Source organism: Nothoprocta perdicaria, unplaced genomic scaffold (assembly GCF_003342845.1).
Source record: "Nothoprocta perdicaria isolate Ctin4 unplaced genomic scaffold, notPer1 scaffold_244, whole genome shotgun sequence".
Taxonomy (NCBI): Eukaryota; Metazoa; Chordata; class Aves; order Tinamiformes; family Tinamidae; genus Nothoprocta; species Nothoprocta perdicaria.
In genome coordinates this window covers 657396-683052 of record NW_020455471.1, presented here as the reverse complement: position 1 = coordinate 683052, position 25657 = coordinate 657396, and the positions used below count along the sequence as shown (strand labels likewise).

Sequence of the window (25657 nt, the reverse complement as noted above, 5' to 3'; positions counted from 1 at the left end):
TGGCAGTCACTGTCTTGTTCGCCTTAGTTTGACTGCAATCTGAGACAAGGAGAAAATTTGGTTTTATTTGGTTAAGAAAAGTGGTGGAAATCCTACAAATGTACTTTGTCTCCTGCCCCAGAAGGGATCAAAGTCTGTCCTCTAGTCTGACCTCTTTAATGGTTGTTCCCTGATAACCAACCTTCAGTAGATAAGTTGTTTTATATTTTTTATATATAAAAACTATAAGTTTTCAAATATATGTATATAAAGTTATAGGTATAASTTATTACTGTATTAGGTCTGTGATAGAACTAGATGCAACATAATGGCATTTTTCAAGATAAGTTAGGACTCCAAATAAATAATAATAATAATAAAAAATTAGGCTTCAAATACTCCAAAGACTGCCTCTCATCTTAGTGGGTTCCCTTTGTGTATCTTTCTCTTCCATCTCTAATTAGACTCTCCGAGGAACCGTACTCACTTAATGAGCATCTGATCAACACTTGTATCACCGAGCAGAGCAAAGTCTCTGCTAATTCTAACTASACGTAAGCAGACGCCAATTTATTTTGTAGAACTCGGCTCTCATACCAGGCTGGATCTCCGAGCACCTCTGGTGTGAGTTTGAGTCACGGCTGTGAACTCTCAGCCTGTCTGTAAATTACAAGTCCATTAGATGTGTGTGCACAGAGGGGACCGTGCTCAGTAAGAGCCTACCCAGGAATTCCCCCTTTTTTTATCTGCGGGTGAAAACTCCTTGTGCTCCTCTGCATCATTCCTTCTCTCCTTTCAAGCTGTCATAACCAGCAGGCTGGAGGTAACACGGATAATGTGGCACACAAGGATACACAGAGCTTCTAGCAGTTGAGTGGATTGTAACAGCCCCACAGCCTGTGCTTGGCTGCTCCCTTGACTCCGGCTTTCTCTTTGGCAACTGAGGCCACTATCAGTGCCCAGAAAGTGCCTCCCCTCTCCAGGAATGCAGTGGGAGGGTTAAGTGCTGCCTCGAGCCGGTGGGTGGCTGCTCCATCCCCAAACTGAACGGGGGTGGGAGCAGCAATACTGTTAACATCATCATCATCATCATCAGGCTCGCTGAACTTTGGGATGTGTGGCTTCCTCCTGCTACCTTCTCCACTGTGCACAATGATGGTGAGAAGAGATCTTACTAGAAACCTCCCGCTTCCTAGGGTGCCCATGGGATGGTCAGCTCTCCATGCAAGCCCTTCGGGCATCCAGCCAGTGCTAAAGGCTGTGCAGTGTTTATGGAGATCAGCCCATGGCCTGATGCTGRTTCCTACCCTGGGTTGGGCCTGGGGGCCTGCAGAGCATGTCTGCTGTTGAGGCTGAAGCAAGTGACAGYTGATGCCTGGCTAGCCTGGTCCGTTGGTCTTAGGCACTTCTTCTTTCTTGTGTTTGTTGTTTAATCAAAGCAGCGCAACTGCCAGAGWGAACAGGGCTGAGAAGAGCAAAACCGTGGAAGCAGGAGAGCAGGAGTAGGTGGGAAGCCTGGCTTGGTGTAATGCAGAGAAAGGAATTTATTTTCGCACCTTTGGAAAACTGCACTGTTCTTTCCTGCTGTGCAACAAAGACAACACCYTGACCAGGAGCAGCCTCCCTGTTAGCCAGGGAACCCCATATTCCTCCACACATTAAGTGTGGTTACTGTGGCAACCTCTGGTTGGGTGATGCAAGCAGCAACCTGCAGAGCATCCACTGTTCTGGAGCAGGCCCAGGGAGAGGCTAAGGATGCCCATGTTCCCCTGGCTTGGTGAGAGCTACGTGACCATGGGAGGCMGCTTCATGTCACCACCCAGGCTCTAGACACCCTTGAGCACAGAAGGGTGGAGGAGGCTGAGAGTTGGGCGAAATCTCCCTGAACTTTTGGGAGCCTGTGGCAGTGAGGAAAAGGGTCAGATTAATGACCAGGCTAGCCTGCCTGTGTCTGCAGGATGTTACCCCTTCAGGTCCTTTCCTTCAATTTCATTTCTTTGAAGTCAGTAACTTGGAGGCAGTCTGCATATGCTCCTCTGTGCCCGTCCACTGCTTTCCTGTACTGCTTCGTGATCTCTGGTTCAACTGCTGTCACCTGCCTGACTTCTAGGGCACAGAGACTGCAGTAACCTGGTATCCCCTAGTTTGAAATATTCTTTGTCATGCCTTATTTTTTTTCCCTACTAGAATCAATGTATTAGCAGGTCCTTTCTATGTTCCTTTCTAAAGCTACACATACACATATAGTTACACATATTGCTTTCTACAATATACTATGCTACATATATTTCTTTACTTCTTTGTTTCTATACTACACATATTTCTTTACACTGCAGGAAGACAGCAAGTGGCCCTCAATATAGGCCAAAGGTGTAAATCACAAGTGGATACCTTTAATATGAGGGACTTGTGATCATCCTGGCTGCAATGTTCCTGGCGTTCAGCCATATGATGCAGTAAGAGAAATGGGAGGATATGGAAGGTACTGGGACTAGCAAATCAGAGGAGGTTTTTTGCATGGGAAAGTTTCTCCAGAGCCAACGAAGAATCATGATCCTAAGAACTTGCTCGATACTTGCCTAACCTGATGTGAAACTCCCTTTTGCCAAGGCAGGAACCTCTGGCACCACCCTGTCCCGCAGCACCTGGAACAGGGAGGAGAACATAAGAATTCCTGCTCTTGCATGGCCTGTTACTGCCTGCCTTCAGGAGGCAACCAGCACCTGCACTTCTAGTAATGTCATGGGTACAGGTCCCTTCTTCCCAGCAGAGCTTCTCTCCTTGCTCCTCACATGAGGCATGGCCACTTCCTCCCTGTAACATCAGCTTTCAGATACCCCTTTCCCATCCCTTTGTCATTACCCATTCCTTCCCTTCTAACYTTCTTTCACTGTGAGGACTCTGCCCCCAGCAAACTCGCCAAGCAGCCCAGGAGACTTTCATGGCTATGCAAGTATGGGGACCGCTGCTGTATTGTTAGGCTTTGTCCGCATGGAAACTGTACATGGATAATGTATTGGAAGTGTTCCTGGTAGACAAGTTCTTTTGGCTTTCTACATAATCCCTATGAAATCCCAGACATGTGAACCAGTTGAGAGCAAGTAAACKCCAATTTAAAGACTAGCACTGACTGTTGTAGCTTCTGCTTGCTGCTGCAGCAAAGCATCAGCAAGGTCTGAGCACGGGGCAGGCTGTCTCAGGCAGCTGCGCAAGGGAACCTCGCACTGAAAACTCAAAGCTTTGAGGAAACACCTCAAGCCACCCTGCCATAATCATAATAGCTGCAGTCCTCGGCTTAAAACCCCAGGGCTTTTAAACAGGCTTTGCAAAAGTCAGGTTGACTCTGCTGCAAAGCTAGTGCTAGCTCAAAGAAGCTTAGAAGCTGCGGCCCAAAACTGCCCTCTAGGAGTGAGTGGGACTCTGGCTGCTCGGAGMTCTGTGCCCAGCAACCTTTACTGAACCTCTACCCTGGCTTCCACAGAAGCAGCACAGAAAGCAGTGGCTGGTTAAAATTTGTGGGAAGGAATCGATTTAATGCTTGTTTCAAGTATTCTGAAATGACTTGGGTACAGTTTTCTGTTTCCTCGAGGTGTATTCTGCTGTTGTACTACTCCTGCTTGTGTGCAAGTAAGTAGTTGTTTTCCTCAGTACAGATGTCGGGTGAAACTGAGTATTTGTGGTCCGCTTCCTCAGATTCCCAACCCTACACCTGCCTACCCTGCTAGAGCAATGGTGGTCRCAACCCTTGCAAGCTGCCCGTTCCTTGTGAAGCAGAGGAGTTCTCAAGTTAGTGTCCTCTGCTGTAGTGTGTGGAGGGTGCTGATTCAGCCCATCTTGATAAGCAGACCTTATGAGCAGTATAGAGCAGCGCCAGCTCCTGTTTGTGCTGCTACAAAGCTTGAGGGCTGAGGTGTAAGGGATGGTGACATGTTCCCCTGCAGCACTCCAGTCAGAGACCACGAGGTGGAACGAGGTGAAGTCCTTAGTAACCTGGAGACTGACAATATCTCATGGAGGTGGCCGTACTGTCATGGTGGAGAGCTTAGACTGCTGAGCTTTGTGATGTTCATGGTCTTGCAATTCACCACAGTCAGTCTCATTAACTTTCTTCTACAGTTTCACAGGTGGAAGGACATGGATCACTGAGCTGTGCCATGTTGTGTTGGATTCCTGTTTGGCCATGTGTCACACTGTATCTCCTTGAGACAGTGTTGCTGGAAAGCCAACTGTTGATGGAAGTTTTCAGCTGCTTTTTCCCAGTGATCTGTTTTGGCATCCCTATGTTAAGGATGCTCAGGAGAACTTTCTACAGAAGTGATTTTCCTCATTCTGAAGGTTCAGCTGTCACTCTGATGGTTCGTTCTGTGAACAGCATGGTCCCCCTGCACTGAAGCACACTCATTCCCTGGGTCCAGAACGGTTAATCCATGCCTGGAGATGGCAAGTAGCACGTGCTCCCAGCTGGTGTACCTCTTAACGGACAAGCTCTGGAGCAGACCTTGTTCCTGCTTGCTGTCACAACACAAACCTCTGCAGTTATTAGAGCTGTAGGTGTGAGGTAAGCTCTCCAGAACAGCACATATCATGCAGCGAACAGCAGCAGGAAAATCTTCTATCTGAGCCCTGTTGGAGATATAGGAAGGTAACTCAGCTGTGCTTTTTCTGGGAAAGGAGACTACAAGTTGCCCTTGGACTTGGAGGTCTGGCAGCAGACCTCCAAGCTCAGCAATGCTGAGATATCCTGTTCAGTACCCCCTCGCACCAGCAATGTTCTGTGATGCATAACAGGCACACTACAAAGGCTCCTCATTAGCTGCTCCTTCTCTCTTGGACTCAGATGCTGTGGTAGCCACAGTAAGTACATTAAACATCACTATTAAGTTAGCTATTATCTGCCTTCATTGAGCTCTCAGCTAGAGGAAATCAGCTTTTATTCTCCTATTTCCTGGACTACCCAGAAAATAAATCTGGAAGTAGAAGATGAATTCTCCCCATTAGGGTGGCTGAGATGAATCAGCAAGCGATATGGATCAAATCGCCACTTTCCTCTCCCTTGTCCACTGCAACTATCAGGGACTCTGCTGCCATTTTCATGCACCAGTAGAGCATGAGTTGTGAGTTGCCACCAACATCCACCCATGAAGCACCACAAGTTCTTACCACGTCCTTTGACACACAGGCAGGTAACACCTAGAGGCCACAGTGTTGAGCAAGACAGGATTCAAAAAAAAAAAAAAAAAAAAAAAAGTTGGAAATTGGATAGAAAGGAGGTATGGCAGCTGAAACTGCTTTTCAGAAGACTTCATTTTCTCTGCTTCCTGTGTATCTTGTAAAAGGAAAGGAGCAGGAGATTCCGTGTCATAGTTGGTCCATAGCTCTGCAGCCAACATAAGCTGCCTGGAGAAAAAGCTGTGATTTTCTTATCAGTCTAATGGTCAACTGCAGGAATGCTACCACAAATGCAGAGTTAGTGCAAGGCAGTGGCAAACAGCCAAAGGTGGGGGGACAAGGTAGTATGGTCTTTTGGAGTGTTACCCTGGTAAATGTGAGCTCAGTTAAATATGGGATAGTAAATGACAGCTGCCAGGATAAAGAATGTGAAGTTCTGTCCTTGCACACATTCAAAACTTGCCTTCCTCTGGATTGTTGAACAAAACCCCTTCCCAAGGGTGGAAAAGTCTGATTTGTAACTGCAGGCGGTTTTGACTGTGCTTCTGGGGTAACCTTCTTTCACTGGCCATTGTCAAAACTGCAAGGCTTCCAACTGTTCCTGGCACCCCAGGGTGCAGCAGTCACCCCATGTCTACAGCTCTMTGCTCCAGAGTTGTTTCTCATCCCAGTACTTCCCCGCTTCACCACACAGCCCTGTTTGGCACTGGCTTGGTCACGCAGTCTCTCTATTCAGGGCAGCCTGGTTGCCAGTGAGCACAACGCTGTGTCCTGAAGAGCAAACCACACAAAATGTGCCTGAAAATCCTGTAGTCTGAAGCCAAGTCACGGCCTCTCTTCGTATGTATTTAATCAGCTCCGTCTGTGTTGAACTGTGGTGTGCTAGGGGCTGTTATCTCCTGTGATGCCTCCAGCTGTTCCTAGTGAGACTATGCCTTCCATGCATGCCATATCRTTTAAATGTTGTAGGTGTATGCTTTCCAGCCTGCATGTCATTCTCCCTTCAATAAMAACCTTAAGCAGCTCTTCCTTCATCCTTTAATGGATTCCAGACACTCTCGTTGCTGGTTCGCACACATTGCATCAGCTGCACAGCTACCAGAATCAGATTTTGCATTTTCCAGGCCATGTAGGAAACTGAAGAAGGTCCTGCTCCTTCTAGGCACTGCTGTAAAGCCCATAGCAGTTTCAAATGCCCGGTGAAATGGACTTGAACTCTGAAAAAGGGGCAAAGTGACTCTTGTGAGCCATCCACAGCACTTTCTGAGGCTGTGCCCAGTCCTGCTGGCTGTTGCTGCCACATTGGCCAAGTTCATGCCAGTTCCTGGCTCCTACAAGAGAAGGTACTGAGCCTGCAAGAAGTGATCTGATGAACCATGCTGGGTACTGATGATTTTAAAGGCTCTTTTCTGTTATCCAGACACCCAGGGAAAAGTGTTATCAACACTGGGTGGTAGGCTGGAATCTTAAGGAGTGGGCAGAGGCCCACCAAGCAATCCCAAATTCAAATGTAGCATCCTTTCCCTGACCCTCGTGGAAAACRATTATTAAACCAGGCTCCATGATCATTCTTAATCCAGGCGCATTTCACAGTGCAGCTGGGAAGCGGCCCTTCTCCTCTGCYACTCTGGATGTTTGGCAAGGCGTGGGAAAGGAGAGTAGCTGGGACTGCTGTTTGTGAGCTGCTGGGAAGCTGCACGTACACATCCCTGCTCACCGGTGCTGCTGTAACACAGTCCTCACCTTCATCCCAGTTCATTCAAGGAGGCCTGTCTGGTTTGCTCTGGAACAGCAGCCCCGAGGGACAGTGTTTCAAAGGGATGAAGCTGTAGACACTCATCCACAGCCAGGGGCTGGAGCGGGGCAGCCACCACCCCGCGCCGTTGCCACCACAGCCTGCTCAGCCAGCCTGGCCCCAGGAGAGCCAGCGCTGCGGTCAGACAGCCTGTAGTCAGCACTGCACGGCTGGCAGCGAAGTTAGGCTGGGCACCCCTGGGAAGTCAAGGGACCGCAGAGAGGGAGCTCTGCAGCTCTGTGGACAGGCTCTTCYGAGCAGAGCTGAGACACACCGGTAGGGAAATGCAGCCTGTTTGTGCTTGCCCCGTGTACAAACTGAGGYGGCCAGGGACACAGTCCACCCAAAGCTGGTGTGGTGTTCAGATGTTATCAGCAGCAGGAACAAGGGGAGCCATCTTGGCTGGGTGCCACCTACCGCRCAGGGCTCTCCCAGAGCGGGTGCCAAAGGCTCTGCCTTTCTCAAGGAGAGGCAGGACATGATCCAGGCAAGCATAGTTTTGCTGTGACAATAGTGAGTGCAACAGCGCTCTGCAAAACAGCCTGTCGAAACTGCTCTGGAGGGCAATGGCAAGGCCGAAATGTGAAGAGGGTGCTGTGGCAACCAAAAGGGAGTGGTGAGTGTTGGCATGCCCTGAGCTATGGGCCATCCCTCTGGAGACAGGGATGCCTTAGGAAGTCTCTYGCTGTCCTGCAAGGTCAGGATCTCCATTCTCATCCCAAGGACACCACCTACTCACCCATCATCCTATTTCCACTGGGTCAGACCAACTCTACTTCTCATGCTTGTGCTACACTTCTAGGCCTTACTGCCATCATCTTGGTTGTTGCTGCAGCCTACCACAGGCCTTTTAAAACGTCTCTCTCCCCTCTCCTAGTATTAGAGTACCATCTAATTTTCCTTAGTGAAGGTCTTAAGTGTTTCCAGAAGCACATCCAGAAGACCAGGAGACACACCCAGGAGACTAAAAAATGTGGCTTTAAAAAAGAAAGGTGAAAAAATACAGACTGCATTTCATGTTTCAGCCTCTTGGAGGGACCAGAGTATCTTGTGCTTAGAAACAACTCCCCCACCCTGCMAAAAATAAAAAAGATATGTTCAGCTGTAATCCGTACCGCATATCCTACTTTCCACCTTCTCCCTAGAATTCACTTTTCTCCTGCCCAAGGCATGTACCCACCATGCTACAGCCCTGTCTGACATGGTGCTGGGTCTCTGGGGAGCCAAGCTGAGACAGAGTTGTTAGGATAGACTCAGTTGTTAAAATAGAAGGAGGCCCTGCAAAGTCAGAGGGGTGGTATTCTGCTTTTGTCGGACGACAGTTAGTCCATGGCAGACCAGGTAAAAAAGGCAAAAGCAACACTTTTTGAGCCATTCGTGAGTTTCCCTGAAGAGGGCAAGCACCTTTACTGTAGTAGGCCTGCACACCAGGCCACCTATTTCCTACAGATTGTGTCCATCCCACTGCTGGCAAGCTCCTTGTAGAGAACCTGCCTTTCACAGATACCATCCTGTTTCCCTGCAGGGAGCATCACTCTGAGCTGGCGGCCACCCTCCTGCTCCTGAGGAGCACAGCTGCTTTCTGTGTGGCTGTGCATCTTCACCAGCTTCTGCTTATGGGAACAGCAGTGCAGACCCAAAACATAYCAGTTTCCTTCTGAGGGGTAGAAACATCTGTTCCCCAATGAAGCTAAGAAACAGACATTTTTTGATCGCAGATGCTAAACTTGGCCTTTTTGCAGCTCCTAAAGCCTTTGTTTGGGCCTGGAGGAGGTCGAACATTGGTGTAAGCAGATAGCTCTGTTGTTGCATTGCCTCCTGTCCAGCTGAAAGCCATCTGGCAGAGGCCTTCTCCTGTCAAGGAGCTATTTACATTCTCCCACCGCAGTGTAAATGTGGCCAGAGCGGAAGAGCTCCAGTTTCCCAGAGAGGAAATTCTGACTCACCTGGTAGTTAGTCAGCATCCAGGCCCAATCCTCGACAGCATCTCCCGGGCAGCTGTATCCTATCAGCTTCGGTAGGACTTGCTCTGGTCTTTGCCTGCTTAAAGAAGTTTCAGCCATGCATTTTGAATCTGACCTGACCCAAACCATAGTAGCCCTTTTTGAAAGCCCATGAACCCCAAGGCTGGGTGAGCATGTGAAGGGGTGGGCCAGGCAGCACCCTATGCTCCCACCACAGTGCTGTAGAGTCCTACTTTGGGATTCGATTTGGCAGACTRGGCTTAATATTCGGTTGAAAGGAAGGGGCTTTGGTTCCTGGAYACCATTTCACCCTCATCTAATACTGATCTTTTTCTCTAGGGTTCACATTTCTCTTTGTCTCCTGGTTTTGCATCCCAAGGCCCCATGTGTTCCAACTTCTCAGAGGTATTCATCACTCCATGAGGAGATAAAGTTTTCCTGCAAACTAGCTCTGTCACATGATAACTATCAGTGCTACAAGCAGCGTAGCCACCCTCCAGGCCACATCCAAACCCCTTCATGTGCCCACAGCCCTGGGCTGTTTGAAAGCAGATCACTGGAGAAACAGCTGTTCCTCCAGTCCATGCAGCTGCATTAGGCTATCCAAGTAATTGCAGCAACCTGGCCTACCTCTTCCCCAGGYCAAGGGTTTGATAAGTTGGAAACACTAGTCTAGCTCCACTGCTGGCTGAATGAAGCGATCCTATCATGGATCCTAACCTTGTTTTCTTCACAATGCATTTAGGTCCTAGAAGCACCAGATTTTCTCTTGCTGAATGAGAGTTGTTCCAAAGCTAGAAAGGCCACTGTTGGTTCTTCTCTTCTTGCCATCTTACTCATTTGCTACACCTTCTCACGGCTGCASAGCTGCAGTTCTTTCCACAAAATCCTTCTGCGTGAAATGCCTGTCTCAGGCTTTCTTGAACCCTCAAGACTTCATGAAAGAGCCCTCATGCAAATGTTTCGCAACACAGCAACTGAAACAGCTTGAACTGCCTAGAGAACTTCTGAATATAGACTATTAAAAGCTCACAGGGCTCTCTTGGCTATTTTGGAAACTTAAACAGGTGTTTTTCAGGAAGCCTCAGTTTAATGGACATTGTATAAAACAAGAAGAGAAGAAGATAGGTGCCAGGTAAGTCTAGCTCCCTCTCACAAAGTGTCCTACCCTCACAGGAAGTGCCCCAGATGTCTGGGGTAAGAACATGACTCATATCTCCACTTCTTTCTCTATAACTTGGCTGAACTTCTCTGACCTCTCCAACTGCCAAACTCAAAGGACAGTTTCAGGAGTTTCAACCATCATGTCACCTCCTGCCTTTATTTCCCCTTCCAGCCTGTACTAGCACCACTGAGTAACTCTGCTGCACGGCAGCAGCTCCTTGCCTCCAAGGCTGTGCTTGAGGGGTTTTGGATAGCAGAGTACTGCCTGGTCAGGGAGAATTCAACTCTTTCTCGCTCCCTTCTCACAGAGGAGTCCCTGTGGRCAAACAGCAAGCCCAAAGCAGCAGGACAGTCAGCAGCTGCTGCAGTAGTCCAGGCCATGAGGCTAGGCAGCTTAGTGCAAATGTAGGGGTATAAGTAGGTGCAAAGGGGTAGGTCCCATTGCCCAGACAGGGTCATGACATTGTTGTTGGTGGGCCCTAGCACAGCCAGGCGGGAGGCAGAAGAGAAAGAGCCAGGAGCCCAACAGTAGTGGTTGTCCTGCATGAGCGTCCCTCTGCTTCCTGGTCCACTGTTGTCACCAGGGCACATAAAGGAAAGGGTATCTCTGTGCTCCCTGTGTGTTACTTCCAGGATCTGCACCAAAGCAGGAAGGAAATGCACAGATAGAAATCAAGTGAAGCAGAGTCTGAATGAAGTCCAATTTAGGCACCCTGCAAGACAAACAAAACAACAAAACTCTGGAGAATAGCAATTCTCTAGGCCCAGTCAGACCCCCTCCTGGAGCTGCCAGAAAGGCAGTCAAACACATCCTTGGCTCAGAGGCAGGGAGTAATGAACATGGGAGAGACTTCATAGGTGGGGAAGGTTTTACCCATTGAGTGAGTCAAGCAGTATGGTCCTATGTTCCTCCACCAGCTGAGATCAGGGCTACTGGCTGGGATTAACGCTGCAGGGAGGCAAGTGGGCGAAGGTGTTGGTATGACATTCCCCCACCATGGCCTTCAGGGCAGCTGGACTGGCACGAGGTGGTAGAGTTGCTCAGGGGGAACCGTATTTTCTCTGTAATCACCTAGGCCAAGATAGTGGCTGGGACATCTGTAGAGAAGAGCAGCACCTAAGGAAGCTTCGAAGGCCTCAGAGCCAACACAGGTAGCCAAGTAGCATGGGCAAAGAACTGCCTAGGGAAGACTGAGGGCCTTCACCATCTTCAGCTGCCTGTCCAGCAGATTTCCCATGTTTCGTGGTACCCTCCTTGGATTTGAACCTTTGCTGTTGGAGAAGAGCTCCTGTGTGCTTAACAGGCTGATTTCCCAGACGCTCTGGCCTGCCAGCCACGACAGATCCCTTTCTCTGCCACCGCTTTGCCATGCCAGCCTTGCTSCCTGTCCGTGAGCACAGGTTCTCCTTGACTTGCTCAACAGGTAAAACCTTCCCTGCTTGTGAAGGCTCTGCCTCATACTGCCTCGCTTGCACCTCAAGGGCAGCCAAATAAAGCACCATGTGCTGAAAGGCCATTTTCTGTTCTCTGCTGCTTCTCTTTCCCTTTAGCCCAAATAAACAGGCCACCACAAAGAGAGAAAAATTGTCTTTGTTTCCAAAGCTGGAAATGCTGTCAGAATGGCATTTCTCCCTGTGTCTTGTCAGGGATCAGATAAATCCCTAAGGGTCTTGGGGTACCCTGACACACAGCACAAGTCCTTGCTGACAATGCTATTGTTAAGAAGCGGTGTATTTGGGGGACAGGGCCTGAAACTGTTTCCCCATACTTGTTTCTCTCCAGGAAAGGCACGGCTGATGCCTGTTCTTGCCTATTCAATCTTGTGGGAATGAAATGACATATCCTCCCCGGCCCCCGCTTCTCGAGCAAATCCCCAAAAGCCTGGAGGCTGGTACCTCTCAGATGTCCATTGTTTTTGAAGTCAATCCACCTGCAAGAGAAAACTCTTAGATGGTAAGATTTAAGACTCACATGCACATGCAAATCTTGACAGGCGCATGGAAATGAGATTGTAACTCTGTTTCACAGACAACAAAATAGATTAGAAGATGGAGTGGAGTGATTGCTAGAGTGAAGATGACCCATCAAAACTGTCTGAACTTTCCCAGCTACTCTTTCTGCATACCGGCACAGATAAAAGCATATTTTGATTTCTGAGTTGGTTGTTCTCTCTCTTTCTTTCCTTCTTTCCTTCTTTCTTTCCTTCTTTCCTTCTTTCTTTCCTTCTTTCTTTCTTTTCCAGTTAGTTTGTTGATCTTGCAGGTTGCCTAAATTGGACTTCCTTCAAACTCTGCTTCACTTGATTTCTGTCTACCCATTTCCTTCCATCAGCCTTGTTCAGGCACCACTCACAGCAAGGAAACCACTTCTGAGAAGTGCCACCAGCCCGACACTTCTCAGAAAACTCTGAGCCCAGAATACCCACTGAGTCTAGCTGTTGCCTCCATGCAGATTGCGCCATACAGGCACATGCTTCATTTCAGCCCACACTCAGAAATGCCTGGAGGCCTTTATCCTGCCTCAGCCCGGAGTACGGGAGTTGTAGCTGGGAGAAGAGAATAGAAGGGTGTCAGAGGAATTGTTCTGAGGGGCTTCGCACAAGACCTGCTTTGACCTGCAGCTCCCACAGCAAGGCTAAAGAGAAATCATGAGAGAAAAAACGTACCCCTGCACTCCCATCCTCTTCGTGCAAGGCAGTACAAGCTGACAGGGGAAATAAAGGCAGGGCTTGGCCCCTCAGATCAACAGGGATGTGGGATTGGACAGTGTTGTCATTCCCACATAACATGTGAGGCAGTGGATGTGTGGGGTGAGTGAATCAGTATAAATAAACCCTCTGGAGCGAGGGTTTCAGGGGACGCCACATTAACTATTTCAGTGTGATTTCTGAAATGTTATCACTGGCCCAGGATCTGGGGCAGCAGGAAAAGTCAGGCAAGTTTGGTAAACCTGTTGGGTAATCTTAGTTACTATTTGGAGCCAAGGAAAAAGGGGTAAATACCCCTCTGTATATGCAGGAATTCTGCAAGAGTTCCTCAGTGCTCCCTAGTGCTGTGACTCTCATGTCTTGCCATGCCTAAAGGGATATGCCCAGTGCTTTCCCCCCATCCTCGGGCAATGCTCTCCACCCTTCCCTTACAGCAACACTCCCTTGCAACCAGTCATTTTGCTTTTGCCAAGGGACAAGTTAGGTACATTAATTACACAGTTGCCTTTGCCTTTGAGGAAGTGTGAAAGGTCAGCACACCTAGAGTTCGAGGGATGAGCCTCTTGCAGAGGCAACTGTCCTTGGTGTCTTGGCATTTTATGCCCCAGAGACTGAACTAACTATAGCAAGAAGAGATGCACAGGATATGTCTCAAAGACCTGGTTGGCCAGCAGACTCCCTCTCACCGTCTGTTCTCTGGCAGAGAATAGCACTCCTAAAGTTGTGAGTAGCACTTGCCCTCAAATCACTGGCACATGCACTTCCATCTTCTTCCCTCAATGTTCTTCATGCAAGGAAGCTAAGCAGAATAATAGAYTGTGTCTACCAACCCTTTGTCCCACCAGTGACCCCACTCCTACTGAAATATCACTCAACAAGTAGCCCCTACTGAAACATCACTCAACAAGTAGCCCATGGGTCACCAATGCTTAGTAAAATCCTAAAAGTTGACCCACCAGAAAGGCGTTGAAAATCCCAAACTCGTGCATACAGCCAAGCAGCCAGTTGTCATTTCAAGATCTGCTCCCTGACCAAAGTCAGGAGTTTGTCAGTGCTTAGCCTAGATATTCATCAAAATGACAGCAATGCTACCATCCCAAAGAACAATACCATGTTGTTTACTTCAGTCCTAAGTGCGTCAACATGCTTCCCTCCCTTCTCCCAAACCGCCCAGCTCTGTTGGGATGTGAGCTGCTCCATGGATTTCTTCCAAAAAGAAAAGAAATGGTCTTTTGTTTGGGAAAGGCTGAGGAGCCCAACTTTGGAACTTGGCAGAGAGAGGGAAGCGTTATGTGTGCTGCCAGTGGTGGGAGAGTGTGAGCTCATGTCCCAGTGACACTAGCTATGCTACCACCCTGCCAGGTGCTGCTATAGAACTGTTCAAGCTCCAGGCCTGGCCTGGCTCTTCCTGGAGAAGGATCTGAGGAGATCAAAAGTGTGGCTTCTGTCTTTTGCCATGAAGACATGTGAGACCTGGTCTGGCCTGAGCATCCAAGATAAGCTCTTCTCAACCACTATGTGGACAGGCAAAGACCAGCTGCAATGAAAGCAGAGGTTTTGGAGTCTGCTCTCAGCCCAGGGAGCAGACAAAGCTGGAGAAACTTGAGGTGAGGAAGAAGGAGCCCTTGTGCTGTATGTGATAAGCGGATGAGTTTGCTGTCTTGAGGGGCAGAGATGGGTTTTCAGCAGGCTTCCTTGGAGATATCTTCCTGCAATAACTCTCCAAAGAGCAACACAACACAGCCTTGTCCCTGCAGTAACAGGCATGTGCCCACTGGCTCCAAGGAGGCCCTGSCCCCCCTTGCAAGGGGATGGAATCCAGCAGCACTAAAGAGCATGACACGTGCCAGTGTTTCCCACTGTCTTTGAACTCCAGTAGCATCAGAGTGGAGCTCCCTGTGCTTTCCCTCCCCAGATGGTAAATCTCCTTCTCTGAGCACTGGCCCTCAGGGAAGGGAAGGGGAGAAACTGCAGAAACACCCTCCACTTCTGTGGCTGATTCTGGGGATAACAGGTGGATGATATATGAGCTGGGAGCTGTTTCACCTGCCAACAAGGGTGGAAGGCAGCAGTTCTCTGACACGACACAGTGTCACCTAGCCGCCTGGGACAGGAACTGAAGGATGGCACATGCAACCCCCCCAAGGGGACTCGGAGAGGACCCCCAGTCATGAGATGGAGGCAAATTCTGGGCTGTTGGTTCGGGGTGCTGCCCTTGTGTGCGGGATACCCCTCTGCTGGGCTGTGCTGAGGAAGGATGAGCTGTGCCACAGGCAGGACCCCGCAGTAGGGCAGGACTAGGTTTGTGCAAGGCAATCCTGTCTGTACTCCAAGGCAGGCTTTTGGCACTTAGGAGCTGCCCCTTCGCTAGGGTAGCCAAGCATAACACTGTTACATCAAAAGCATCACCCGGCCTGCAGGAAACAAGAGCATCTTGTGGTGAGCCACCAGCAAGGTCCCACCTGGGCCAAAAGCAAGGGCCTCCTCTTTCCTCCAGCTCTTGCTATCTGCAAGGGTCCCCTTTCCACTCAGAATAGCCAGGTTGGCCTTTTCCATTCTCCTGGCCTAGATTCAGCCCAGCTGTGTTGATACCTTGTGGTCTGTTGCATTTTGGAGGCTCTCCAAGCAGAGAAACATGTACCTAGCACTGGCTCACAGGCTGGCTGCAGAAGAATACTTGCAGGTGAGTACTTGCTGATAAAATGGTCCATATAGAGCGTGTCTCAGTGAGAAAAGTGAAATCAAGGCCTGGCTTGCTGTAGGCTCCCTGCTGATCTCACAAGAAGCTCTGATGCTGTTTCTGCAATGCATTGAGATAAACACACAGCATAGGTACCGCTTTACATGCACAAAGGAGAGAGTATTTTCAGGCTCATTTCTCATCCTTGCCAGTAAAACCTCTTTAGAGGAATCTGTTTCTCCAGGATTATCATTCCAGATTGGATTGTACACATATCATTCACTGAAAAATGGCAAGCAGCTGAGTTTCAGTCTCAAGGGTGTTACAGAAGGACGTGCCTGAAATCCATGAACATTCTTCTTCCCCACACAGCCTCTTGGAAAAGCAGAAACCAGAGTCTGCGTTGTCGTAACATGTTCAAACGCAGCATCCACTAACCATTTGCATACTATGTGCAGCAAACAAAGCTCTGCCCGGCAAGTCTCAAAAGTTATATTAACAATCCAACAGCTTGAAACAGGTAGTGTGCCTCAACAGGTAGTTTTTAGGCTTGAAATAGACTCAGCACATGGCAGGAAAGGTTTGGATATAGCTGCAGCAGAGAGCCAGTGTCCACAGTCAGTTGGCAGACTGCAGTTCTTGCACTCCAGTACATCAGTACCGATACATCTGACCATCCCTGCAGTGCATGTGGGGTGGCATTGCCCTCCTCTTGCACTCTCAACATGAATCAGCAGCTCACAGGGTAATATTCTAGTAAAATATTCCATATCCTTCCTGCAGCGATTGCATTGCACTTATGCTGCAGGCCCGCTGGGAGTCATTAGCCAATGTCCAGACAGGCGGTAAATGTCTCCCCCTCTATAATCAGCATTTGCTGAGCTTGTAGCTCTGCTTTTGAAACATGTCGTTTGGTAAAAGTTAGGTTTTAAGCTTTGTCTGTRGTGTCCACACAACCTGAACAGTGCAAAACAAGCTACATCCCAGTTTATTTTTGCTTCTGCCTTTCCCTTGCTACCTATTTCCTCAAATTGATTTATTTAAAGAAAAGTAAAAGGAAATTCACCACACTGGTCAAAATCTAATTTTCCCTCTTTTCTTTCAAAACAGAGAAATAAGAGCTGTTTCGAACTGTGAGTTTGACCCTAACTCAACWTTGTCCACAGCAGAACTTAAATCTTATTCTGTTCAGCTTCCAGCTTTCACCAGTCTGTAGACCCCCTCTGGATCAGCAGTAATTGTTTGGACTGTTCCAAAGTTTTTACTGATTTCCATTAGCAGCTATTGGAACTTCTCTATGTACAGCAACCCCTGAGACTGGGCTATGTCGATAGGAAGAACTTCTTTATGTCAAAACCAAGAACTGCTCTTCCAAAGCATCAGGCCACCTCTCCTCGCCTTGCTTTGCCTTTGCTGTGATGCCACATGCCAAGTGCTCTTCAATAAAAATGCAAATGGCCTGAAGCCTAGTCATCACGTTGCGGGATTTAAAGATCTGCTAACTCCCTCACTCTGGCCTCAGAGTCAGGATTACTCATGTCCAGCTTAATCGAAGGCTTTTTTTTTTTTTTTTTTTTTTTTTTTTTTGCTGTACTGTCAGTATTTTTAGCATCGTCAGGAAAGGAGTTCTCATACTTATCGCTCGAGCCTTACGTGGGAGCTAACCCACGTAAGCTGGTGGTTCCCCACAGCTCTCACACCCTGCAGGGGAAGGTTGACTGATCAGCAGCAGTGCAGCAAGACTCAGCAGTCCTCAGATCAAAGCAGTGCTGCTCACAGCAGCGACCCAGCACCCCATCCCTCCTGCCTGTCCAGACACCAAGATGAGGACGCACAACAGGACATGGCCAGTGAGGGTCCTGTGCTGGATCCTTGCTCAGGGGCACAGGGAAGACCTCCTAGCTGGGGAGGTGATGGGTGAGCACCTGCAAAGCAGGAACCTTGGATTCTGCTGGAGGGTGCAGGGGAGAGGTGGGGAGYACAGATTTGGGATGAGGCAGGGAACTCACCATGTGTACTTCAAATTATCTCTTACACTTAAATCCCTATGTTATATGCAAGAATGAAAGTTGTTCCCACTTCCCCGAGCTGTAATTTCAGGCTTTCTCAGATAAATCACCATGCCTAGGTACCCTTGGATAATATTTGCAGAATTATCTTCATCACTGGGGAACATATTTCCATATGGATTTAATGAAACCAGAGATTCTGCATCTGGCAGTAGCTGAAGCCTTAATACAATTCTTAATCCAGGAAATTGGATGTAGTCGGAAATGTCTCAGCAGACAAAGCTTGCAAGATCCTGCTGTGGCTCATTCCTGCTGTGAGGCTGTGTATCCATGAGATAGGGTTTGGGCATCTAATCCTGAATTTAAAATGGCACAGCCCACAYAACACAAAGTCACCGAACAGGTACAAAGAGGCTCTCCCAGGGGAAAGGTGTTGCAAATCACTGAGGAGTAATTGTAGCCTAAACAGGCTCTTACCAGCTTGGCAGCAGTATATACAGGTGGACCTTATTCACGTAATCCACGGGCTTCTCAGCCAGGCCTCTTTGTTCCCTTTCCCAGTGCTCCAAAGTCATGACTCAAGATGCTAAGTCTGTCATGGCATTTCTCACAAGAAAAACTGGAGGCAATTTTTTCTTCTGCTTCAGACACTTGCTGGACTGAGATATTTCTTTGACTGCTGCCAAGCAATCCTGACTACAGACACCCAACAACAACAAAAAAACCCTTAGTATGCAGTAGCTGAACTCTRCCCTTCAGCACCCAGGGTCTTGGTCCAGGTATGCCCGGGCATACCACTGCCCGTCAGACCAGAAGGCAAAGCCTAAATCAGAGCTATTCACAATGCCGAAACATGATTCCTATTCCAGTGTAAGCAGAATTACYGGGGCCATATAGATGTTGGCAGAGGCAGCAGAAACCATGAGGAAAACCAGAGCTTGACACTCAAGGAATTGTCATGTTAGCATGGGCAGATCAGCACAGGCATTTTCACAATCAAGGGGAGTGCTGGAACAAGAATGAGGCACCAGAGGAAAAGCTAAAAATAAAGTTATGGTCCTCCCTGTCAATGGATGGGGATGTCCTGTCCCTTCTACAGGAATGAGAGATCRCAATCAGCATCAGGGTTTGAATTCAGGCCCCAGAGCCAGCAGCAGTTCTTTGAGGACTGTGATTGATTATCGTACAAGGGCAATTTGCATCCTCCAAGGAGGAGCAAGAAGACAAGGATGTTGAGYAAGGAAAGGCTAGCAAGAGGTCAGTGAGTTGGTCTTGGAGCCAGGCTGTCTCTAAAGTGCAGGCACGTGGAGAAGATGCTTCGGGTCAACATCTGAGGATGATACCTAATCCCTAGCAAAATGCATACTTTGTAGAGTGCCTCTTTCTTGTGATTTCTGGCCTTGCACATGTGTTGTCTGTAACTTGGAAGTTCATCTGCCTCTGCAATGGTAGCTGAATCTCCTACATCCTTTTCTTCTGGCACTGCCCTACCTAGAAGTGACAGTTTTGAGAAAGCAAGTGCAGATGCAGTCATCACTTGCCTCAATCTCATAACCAGGGCTCAGGTATTACTTAAGTAATATCACCACTGATATTACTCACTGCTCCACACTTGTGGCTCCTTCTGGCCAAGAGTTTGCCATGGCTAAGGGCACTGTTTGTGACAATAATAAAGCTCCCTGCAACCTGCTAGACCTTGTGTCCAGGAGTAGCAGATCTCCTTGGATGGATGTCTGAGGTCCTTCACAGAGGCTCCATGTGCCCAGTCTCACAGAATTTTTCTTTTGAAAGGAATTAATTTAATCACATACACACACACATTCATGATCTCTGAGCAGAAGGAAGCTGGATCTTCTGTAGAAGAAAAGGGGAAGTTTCAAAGGCAGAACACTGAGATTTCTGGAGGGCAGGAAGAAGAGAGAGGACATGTCACAGCAAGGAAGGCCCATGGGCTTTGAGGGCCAAGCCTCAGAGATGGAGAAGACCCACTTTGGCTTTTACTCCAGCCCCCTTGTGCCATGAGGTGATTAACGGGCTTAATGATCTGGCAGAAGGCAGAAGCCTCCCTCCCCAACTCCAACAGACAAAAGAGTCTCCCTCCTAGCTCTGCTGTCATTTGACAATGACAGTCTCTATAGTCATGCTTGAGGGAGGTAGGAGAGATGGGGAGTACCATGTCCTCAGCACAAAGCAAACTGATGGGCCTCAGGAAACTAAGAAGAAAGTGCTTCAGARAATTTTAGTTCTGGGCCTCTTCAGGAAAACATAGAGTGTCTTGTGATTTAGAAACAAATATGCAAGACAAGGAAAGCTTTAAACCACAGGCTTGGCCTTCTGCCTGATTTTTTTTTCCCTCCTCCTTCAGCATAATTACAGTTGAGCCATGTTGTAATTAGCTAACTTTTTCCAGAGGAATCCTTTCACCCTGATTCATACTTTCCCCAAAGCAGAGGCAGAGAACAGATTTATATCAATTTACTCTAATAGTGTTTATATTGATTTATTGTAATAGTGTTTTGCTCTCCCCCTGCACCCTATGCTCCTCAACTCTCCAAACCTTCTGGGGTAGATACAAAAGGTAGGTGCTGAGCGTTCCTGAGTAATACTTCCCCATCTCTCCAAGACAGCTGCCTACAATACGGCCCCATGGCCAAGCTATACTGCTTTTTTTTTTTTTTTTTTTTTTTTTTTTTAGGGCATCTCAGAGTTGGCAAACTTGTGGCTATTTTTCCTACTTCGGCTCCTGTATCTACGGCAGCTCGTGGTAAGGGCTGCATCTGCAGCTCCACAGTCTCTGGAGACTTAAGCAAGAGTTAATAGCATGGCTGGGAGTTCCAGAACCAAGTGTCAGCCTTCTGCCCCTGGGATTTCACCTTGATCATGTAGTTTCTGAAGCACTTAGTGATACTTCTGCTCCTGGTTTAGGCAGAGCTGAAGAGCCCAGTCCTCCTCTCAGACCCTTCCCACCAAATCTCAATCCTTCTGACCATTTTCCATGTGGGATAAAAGCCTTGGACAGTAAAACACTCATTGTAAAACTATTTTCCATTGGCTTCATGGCCACACACAGCTGGATCTCCTCCTGGAGTAGCTGGCAACCTTCTTGGAAGGGTTGGCCTTAGCATCCTGGAGGGGAAGGGTGGGAGGAGACAGCTCTGCCTAAGAGGCCCTTCCCTCCCACAGCCTACCCTTTCCTCTGCCTGATTGGCAGGGGGAGAGGAGAAGGGCTGGGACAACTCAGCTCTCCATCTATTTAAAGGCAAGGGTGGGGCACCTCAGCTACTTGCTTGGGTCTCCTGCATCTTGGTAGAGAGGAGAATTACCCTGAAGAGTGGAACCATGTCTTGCGTGAGTAGAGCGCACGATGGGGAGGGCAGTGTGTGGCTGCAAGAGGGTTGGTTTCCCTGGGTCTGCAGGAGCAGCTTTGCTGGATGTGAGGCTCCACGCAGTAGGAGTGTGGTGAAGGTGTTGGCTCAGTGTGAGGATGCTTGTGCTGTCCTCTGTCCACTCGTCAACCCCTATATCAGAGAGTCTGCCAGAGCTAGATGCCTATTGTTGCGGCTCTCTGCTGCATCTGCTATAGGAGGGTGATGCTGTTTCTTGTTCCAACAGGAATATGTTTTTTTTTCCCCTGCAGGGTGTTTTTTTTTCCCCTGCAGGATACCTTTGGGGAGATATGGAGGCAGGAGTCCTTGGTTTCCAAGCTGGGGTAACCTGTTTTACAGCAGCAGTGCTCTGGGGAAATAGCTTCTCTAATACTTAATACTCTCCAAACATTTCTTCTCATGGGCAGCCTTGCCACTCACTTCTCATTTTCTGGCTGAAGTTTTCATGAGTCATCTGGTCCTTATCACTCTCTCTCGTAAGAAAATATGCTTTTAGAAAGTGCTGCTTGCCCTCATGAGAAAAATATGTTCTTAGAGTATTGTTCTGTGAGTATCAAGGATTGCTGGGGAAATAGTTGTATCTGAAGAGTGTTTGAACTTGTTCTACTGACTTATTTTACCTAGATTCTGGTGGGGGATAGCCAAGGAATGTCTCGAGTGCAAAGTGATTTACTGAATTGAGTAGGGGAAAGTGGGAGAAGTTCTTATTCTTGTGGTCTAGCCCTAGGTATGAAGGAAAAGTAAGCCTGGAGCCAGGGCTGACCAGCTTCATGGGCTTGCCAGGATATTTTAGTCCTTCTAGAAAGGAGGTGTGGAAGGGTGTATGCAGGGAGCAGGAAAATATGTCCCTGGATGTGCTGGACTGACCCCCCCCCCCAAAAAAAACCCTAAAGTGCTGGGCAAGGCTTAGAGCTCAAATCAAAGTAAGGGTAGGGGAGTGGAGGCTCTGTCCCTGCCCAGCCAGACTAGTGTTGGAAGATGCGAGACCCACAGGACRTGTAGGTGTGTTTGGCAAGTGCTGGGTTAGGGTGGGTGGCTGTGCTGGGAACTTGAGGGTGCTCTTGCCTCATAGTAGTGRAGTACAGCTGTGAGGAGAACAGCTGGGAAAACAGATGTATGCCCCATACACCTGGGATAACGTCTCTGGAGTGYTCCCTTTGCCCTGCCCTAGGGGAAGGGAGCCTCTCTCTCTCCAGCAGTCTGATGCGCTTTCTCTGCAAGGCAGCAGGAAGATGCCAGGTCAGAGCAAGCCAGCCAGAAGGTACCGAGATAATCTCCGTCTCTCTGTCCCTTAGGGACCAGTGTGCACCAACTTGGGTCTGAAGCCTGGCCAGCGTCTCACAGTGAAGGGCAAAATTGCCCCAGCTGCCAAAAGGTAAGGCATACTGTGTGCCAGGACATGGCTGAGGCATCATGCTGAGCTGTTTCCTCTGGCTTGGGACAGAGGGAATCCCTACTGAGGGTGGGGAGTGCGGGGAAGGTGCAGCTTTGGAAGGGGTTAACGCCAGCAGTGCTTTCCAGTGAGTCATTGCTTAATGCATATTGCAGACACACTCTCGTGCCAAACGGCTGAGCCAAAGCAGATGTGATGCTCCAGCCACATGCGCTGGTAACTGCCACATCCTCCCTAGAACAGGGTGAAGGAAGTGGAAGCTGTGTCTATACTGAGATTTGGCTTCATCATCCACTCAGCCGCATCCTTGCCTGCACCGAGATGGCTCGGCAACAGGGGCACTGGTGCAGTGTCTGGCTGCTCTGAACAGAAGGACATTACGGCCCTGGCAGCCGGGAGATGCTGGCTCAGTGTGGAAGAATGCTGAGTCACAGCTCCTGCTAACAGTGCAAAAGAAAAAGCTGTAAGTGGCAAAAAGTCAGGATGCTGAAGTCTGCCTCCTCCTGACAGAGGTGATTCTTGGATGCTTGGAAAGGAGGAGCAGGAAAGGTGCTGAACCAATAATTCAGTTTAGTATTTAAAAGAGGGCTCCTTCTGCAGGGACTAATTGTTGTCCCCCCACCCTGGGGACACTTCTGCAGCATCCCTGAGCTCTTGTACAGTGGTGGGCCCTTTTGCAGGTTAAGTGGAGTATGTAGCTGATGTTCTGGGACCAGAAGCCTTCCAGGAAACATGTCCCACCTCTTCTYAATGCCTTTGAAGTTTGATAGCATCAGAGTGAAGCCTTGTGGGCTTTCTCTTACTTTCTCATCTGGGTAAGAAGCCTGGAGGCAAGGTGGACACTGGGTTGGGAAGCTGTTCCCTCCCACTGCAGTTGCAGATACCTTGGGATAGTTAATAAGATGGTAATTAGTTCAGCTGCCTACAGGGTGGAGGAAGACAGCAGCTGTCAAGCAGGGTGTAGCACCAGCTAACTGTTTGGGACTGAAAGAGAAATTGGTGGCAAACAAATGACTCAAACTGTTTTGGGTGTACAGAATACCTCCCTGTTCCGATCTAGACACCARGTCTTTATTTTTTTTGTGGAAATTAAGCAGTATCTGTTCCAGAGATGTAAAGTGCCACTGACTTGCACTCTTTTTGCTAAACTACAGAGCTTTCTTGTAAGTTCTCTCCAGGTGCTGACATTTGGACCTGAGCAAGTGGACCCAGAAGCATTCACGGTAATGGACAAGATGCTACCATCATCTCCTCTTTCTTTGCAGCTTTGTGATGAACCTGGGAAAGGACTCATCCCACCTGGGGCTTCACTTCAACCCGCGCTTTGATGCTCACGGTGATGTGAACACAATCGTGTGCAACTCAAAGAATGTGGAACAGTGGGGCACAGAGCACAGGGAGACTGTCTTCCCTTTCCAGAAGGGAGCTCCTATAGAGGTGAGGCCTGGAATGTACTTGCTGTACATGCCTGAATAAAGGGAGGGTATTTGGCATGGGAGACCCGATTGTAGGAGCTGGCTCTGGACTATTTGTATGGTATGTAGATGATTTCTACTTGTCCAGTGCCATCACTCTAGGCTTTGGGCAGTAGTTAGTAAGTGAACAGGTGCAAGTTCCATTTATCTCAAGATAATGTTCCCATTGAACTGAGGCAGGCAACTGGTGTCGCTTGGGAGACAGCAGTAATACTGCTGTTGCAGAGCTGATTAAGCTGCGAGTRCATTCACACTGCAAAGTGGAGGGTTGCACAGCAACACTGAGGGGAAAGGCTTGCAGGGTGTCCTGGCAGACGCTTTCTCAGACTCTTCCACTTGTCTTGCAGATCTCTTTTGCCATCAACCCAACTGACGTGACAGTCCACCTGCCAGGCCACCAGTTCACGTTTCCCAACCGGCTTGGTCTCCAGGTCTTTGACTACTTTGATGCACAAGGAGATTTTGCACTCCAGTCCATCAGCTGGGAATAGTTTCTTCCCGTGTCCCTTCTTTTAACAAAAAAAAAAAAAAAAAATCAGATGACAATCATTAAATGTTTGGTCTACCTGATCTAAGAAGTTAATTTGTGTCATTTGTCTACACTGGTTGGCTACTCTGGGGGCAGAGGGATACCAACTTTGGTGGGATGCTGTATGTGGGGGGGTTGACCCAGTAAGATCAGACTGAGTGGTTAAACTCAGTCTTGGCCCCAAAACTCATGGAAGTAGTAGGTAAGGCTGGGAGTGGCAGAGTCTCTTCTGCCTTGGAAGGTAAATAAGCTAACCCAGACAGTAAGAAGAAAGTTGGAAAATGGGGAAGAGACTGTACATAATCAATAGTCCCTGACTAGGACAGAGTAGAYGTTTCTTGGGTAAAACTATTCCTTTTGAGGCTTAACCTGCTATACCTKCCTGCCTGAGGAAAGGGAATTGGTGAAGTCTCTCCCTCTTTAAGCAGAGCAGCTCTGCTCCCAATAAGTGCAGAAGCCCCCAAAACAGTTGGGTCACAGGCCATATGTCATGTCTGGCTGTGAGTTTGAGGAGTCTGGTCTCAATCTGTTCCATCTGTCTAGCCTATTCCCTCCAGAGCCTAGGGAGGTTTTCCTTCTACCCACTTCCAGGGGTTTGAACAGCAGGAATGCATAGCTGGGGTGCCAAGGATGACTCCACTATGCTTCTTGTTACTCTATTATTTTGTTAGCCCTTCATCAGCTCAAAAGAGCTGGAGTGCTTCTCAATCTAATCTGAGCCTGGCAGGCCCTTCCTTCAGTAACTAAGTCAGATGAGGCATGTTGTGATGCTATAGCACATTCCTCACAGGCCTGTGGGTTACCCAAGGCATCTGATGGCAGCTGCCTTCGGGACTCTCCCAGATTAATGCTATTCCAGCAGTGCTGGTGGTGGCTGCTGCTGGGGTGGAGATGCTTGGCAGGCCTAGGAAAGGTGGGAACTGCTCTTTCTAGCTCAGCAGTTGCCTGCTAGGCTTGAGGGGGAGGGCCCCTTTTTGGGTCCGTGTTTCCAGGCTGTCCCATGAGCAATGCAAAAGTCATTTTGATGGTCTGCAGGGGTATGTAGACAGGCCATTTGACTCTCCTTTGCCTGTTGCAGAGCAGCTGGGGAGCAAGAGTCTGTTTCTAAGTCAGCATCACTTCTTGTTCTTGCACTGCAGTTCCCAAGGCTCTGCCAGACCCTTTGTCTGGAGTCACCTGCACAGAGCAACGCTTGGCTGCTAGGGCATGAGGGGCTCAAGTTGGAAGTGACAGCTTCAGATCAGCTTTCAGGTTGTCAGGCACATTTGGGCTTTGCAAGAATTCATGCTCTGTGGTTGGATCCCTCTTTGCTCTTGCCCCCCTGAAAAAACAGAAGACTCTATGAGTCATCCTGCTTATTACAACTAGGTCTATATCAGTAAATGCAACATCTAGAACTGCCACAC

General features: G+C 48.6%; 1 protein-coding gene across 1 annotated transcript; it reads left to right on the top strand.

Annotated features, from left to right (window-relative positions):
* The first annotated feature begins 20704 nt into the window (after positions 1-20704).
* Positions 20705-24257, top strand: LGALS1 (galectin 1). The gene is made up of 4 exons (XM_026039892.1): positions 20705-20816; positions 22150-22229; positions 23513-23684; positions 24070-24257. The coding sequence occupies exons 1-4, from the start codon at positions 20808-20810 to the stop codon at positions 24211-24213; spliced, it is 405 nt and encodes a 134-aa protein (XP_025895677.1). The 5' UTR covers positions 20705-20807; the 3' UTR covers positions 24214-24257.
* Positions 24258-25657: the final 1400 nt, after the last annotated feature.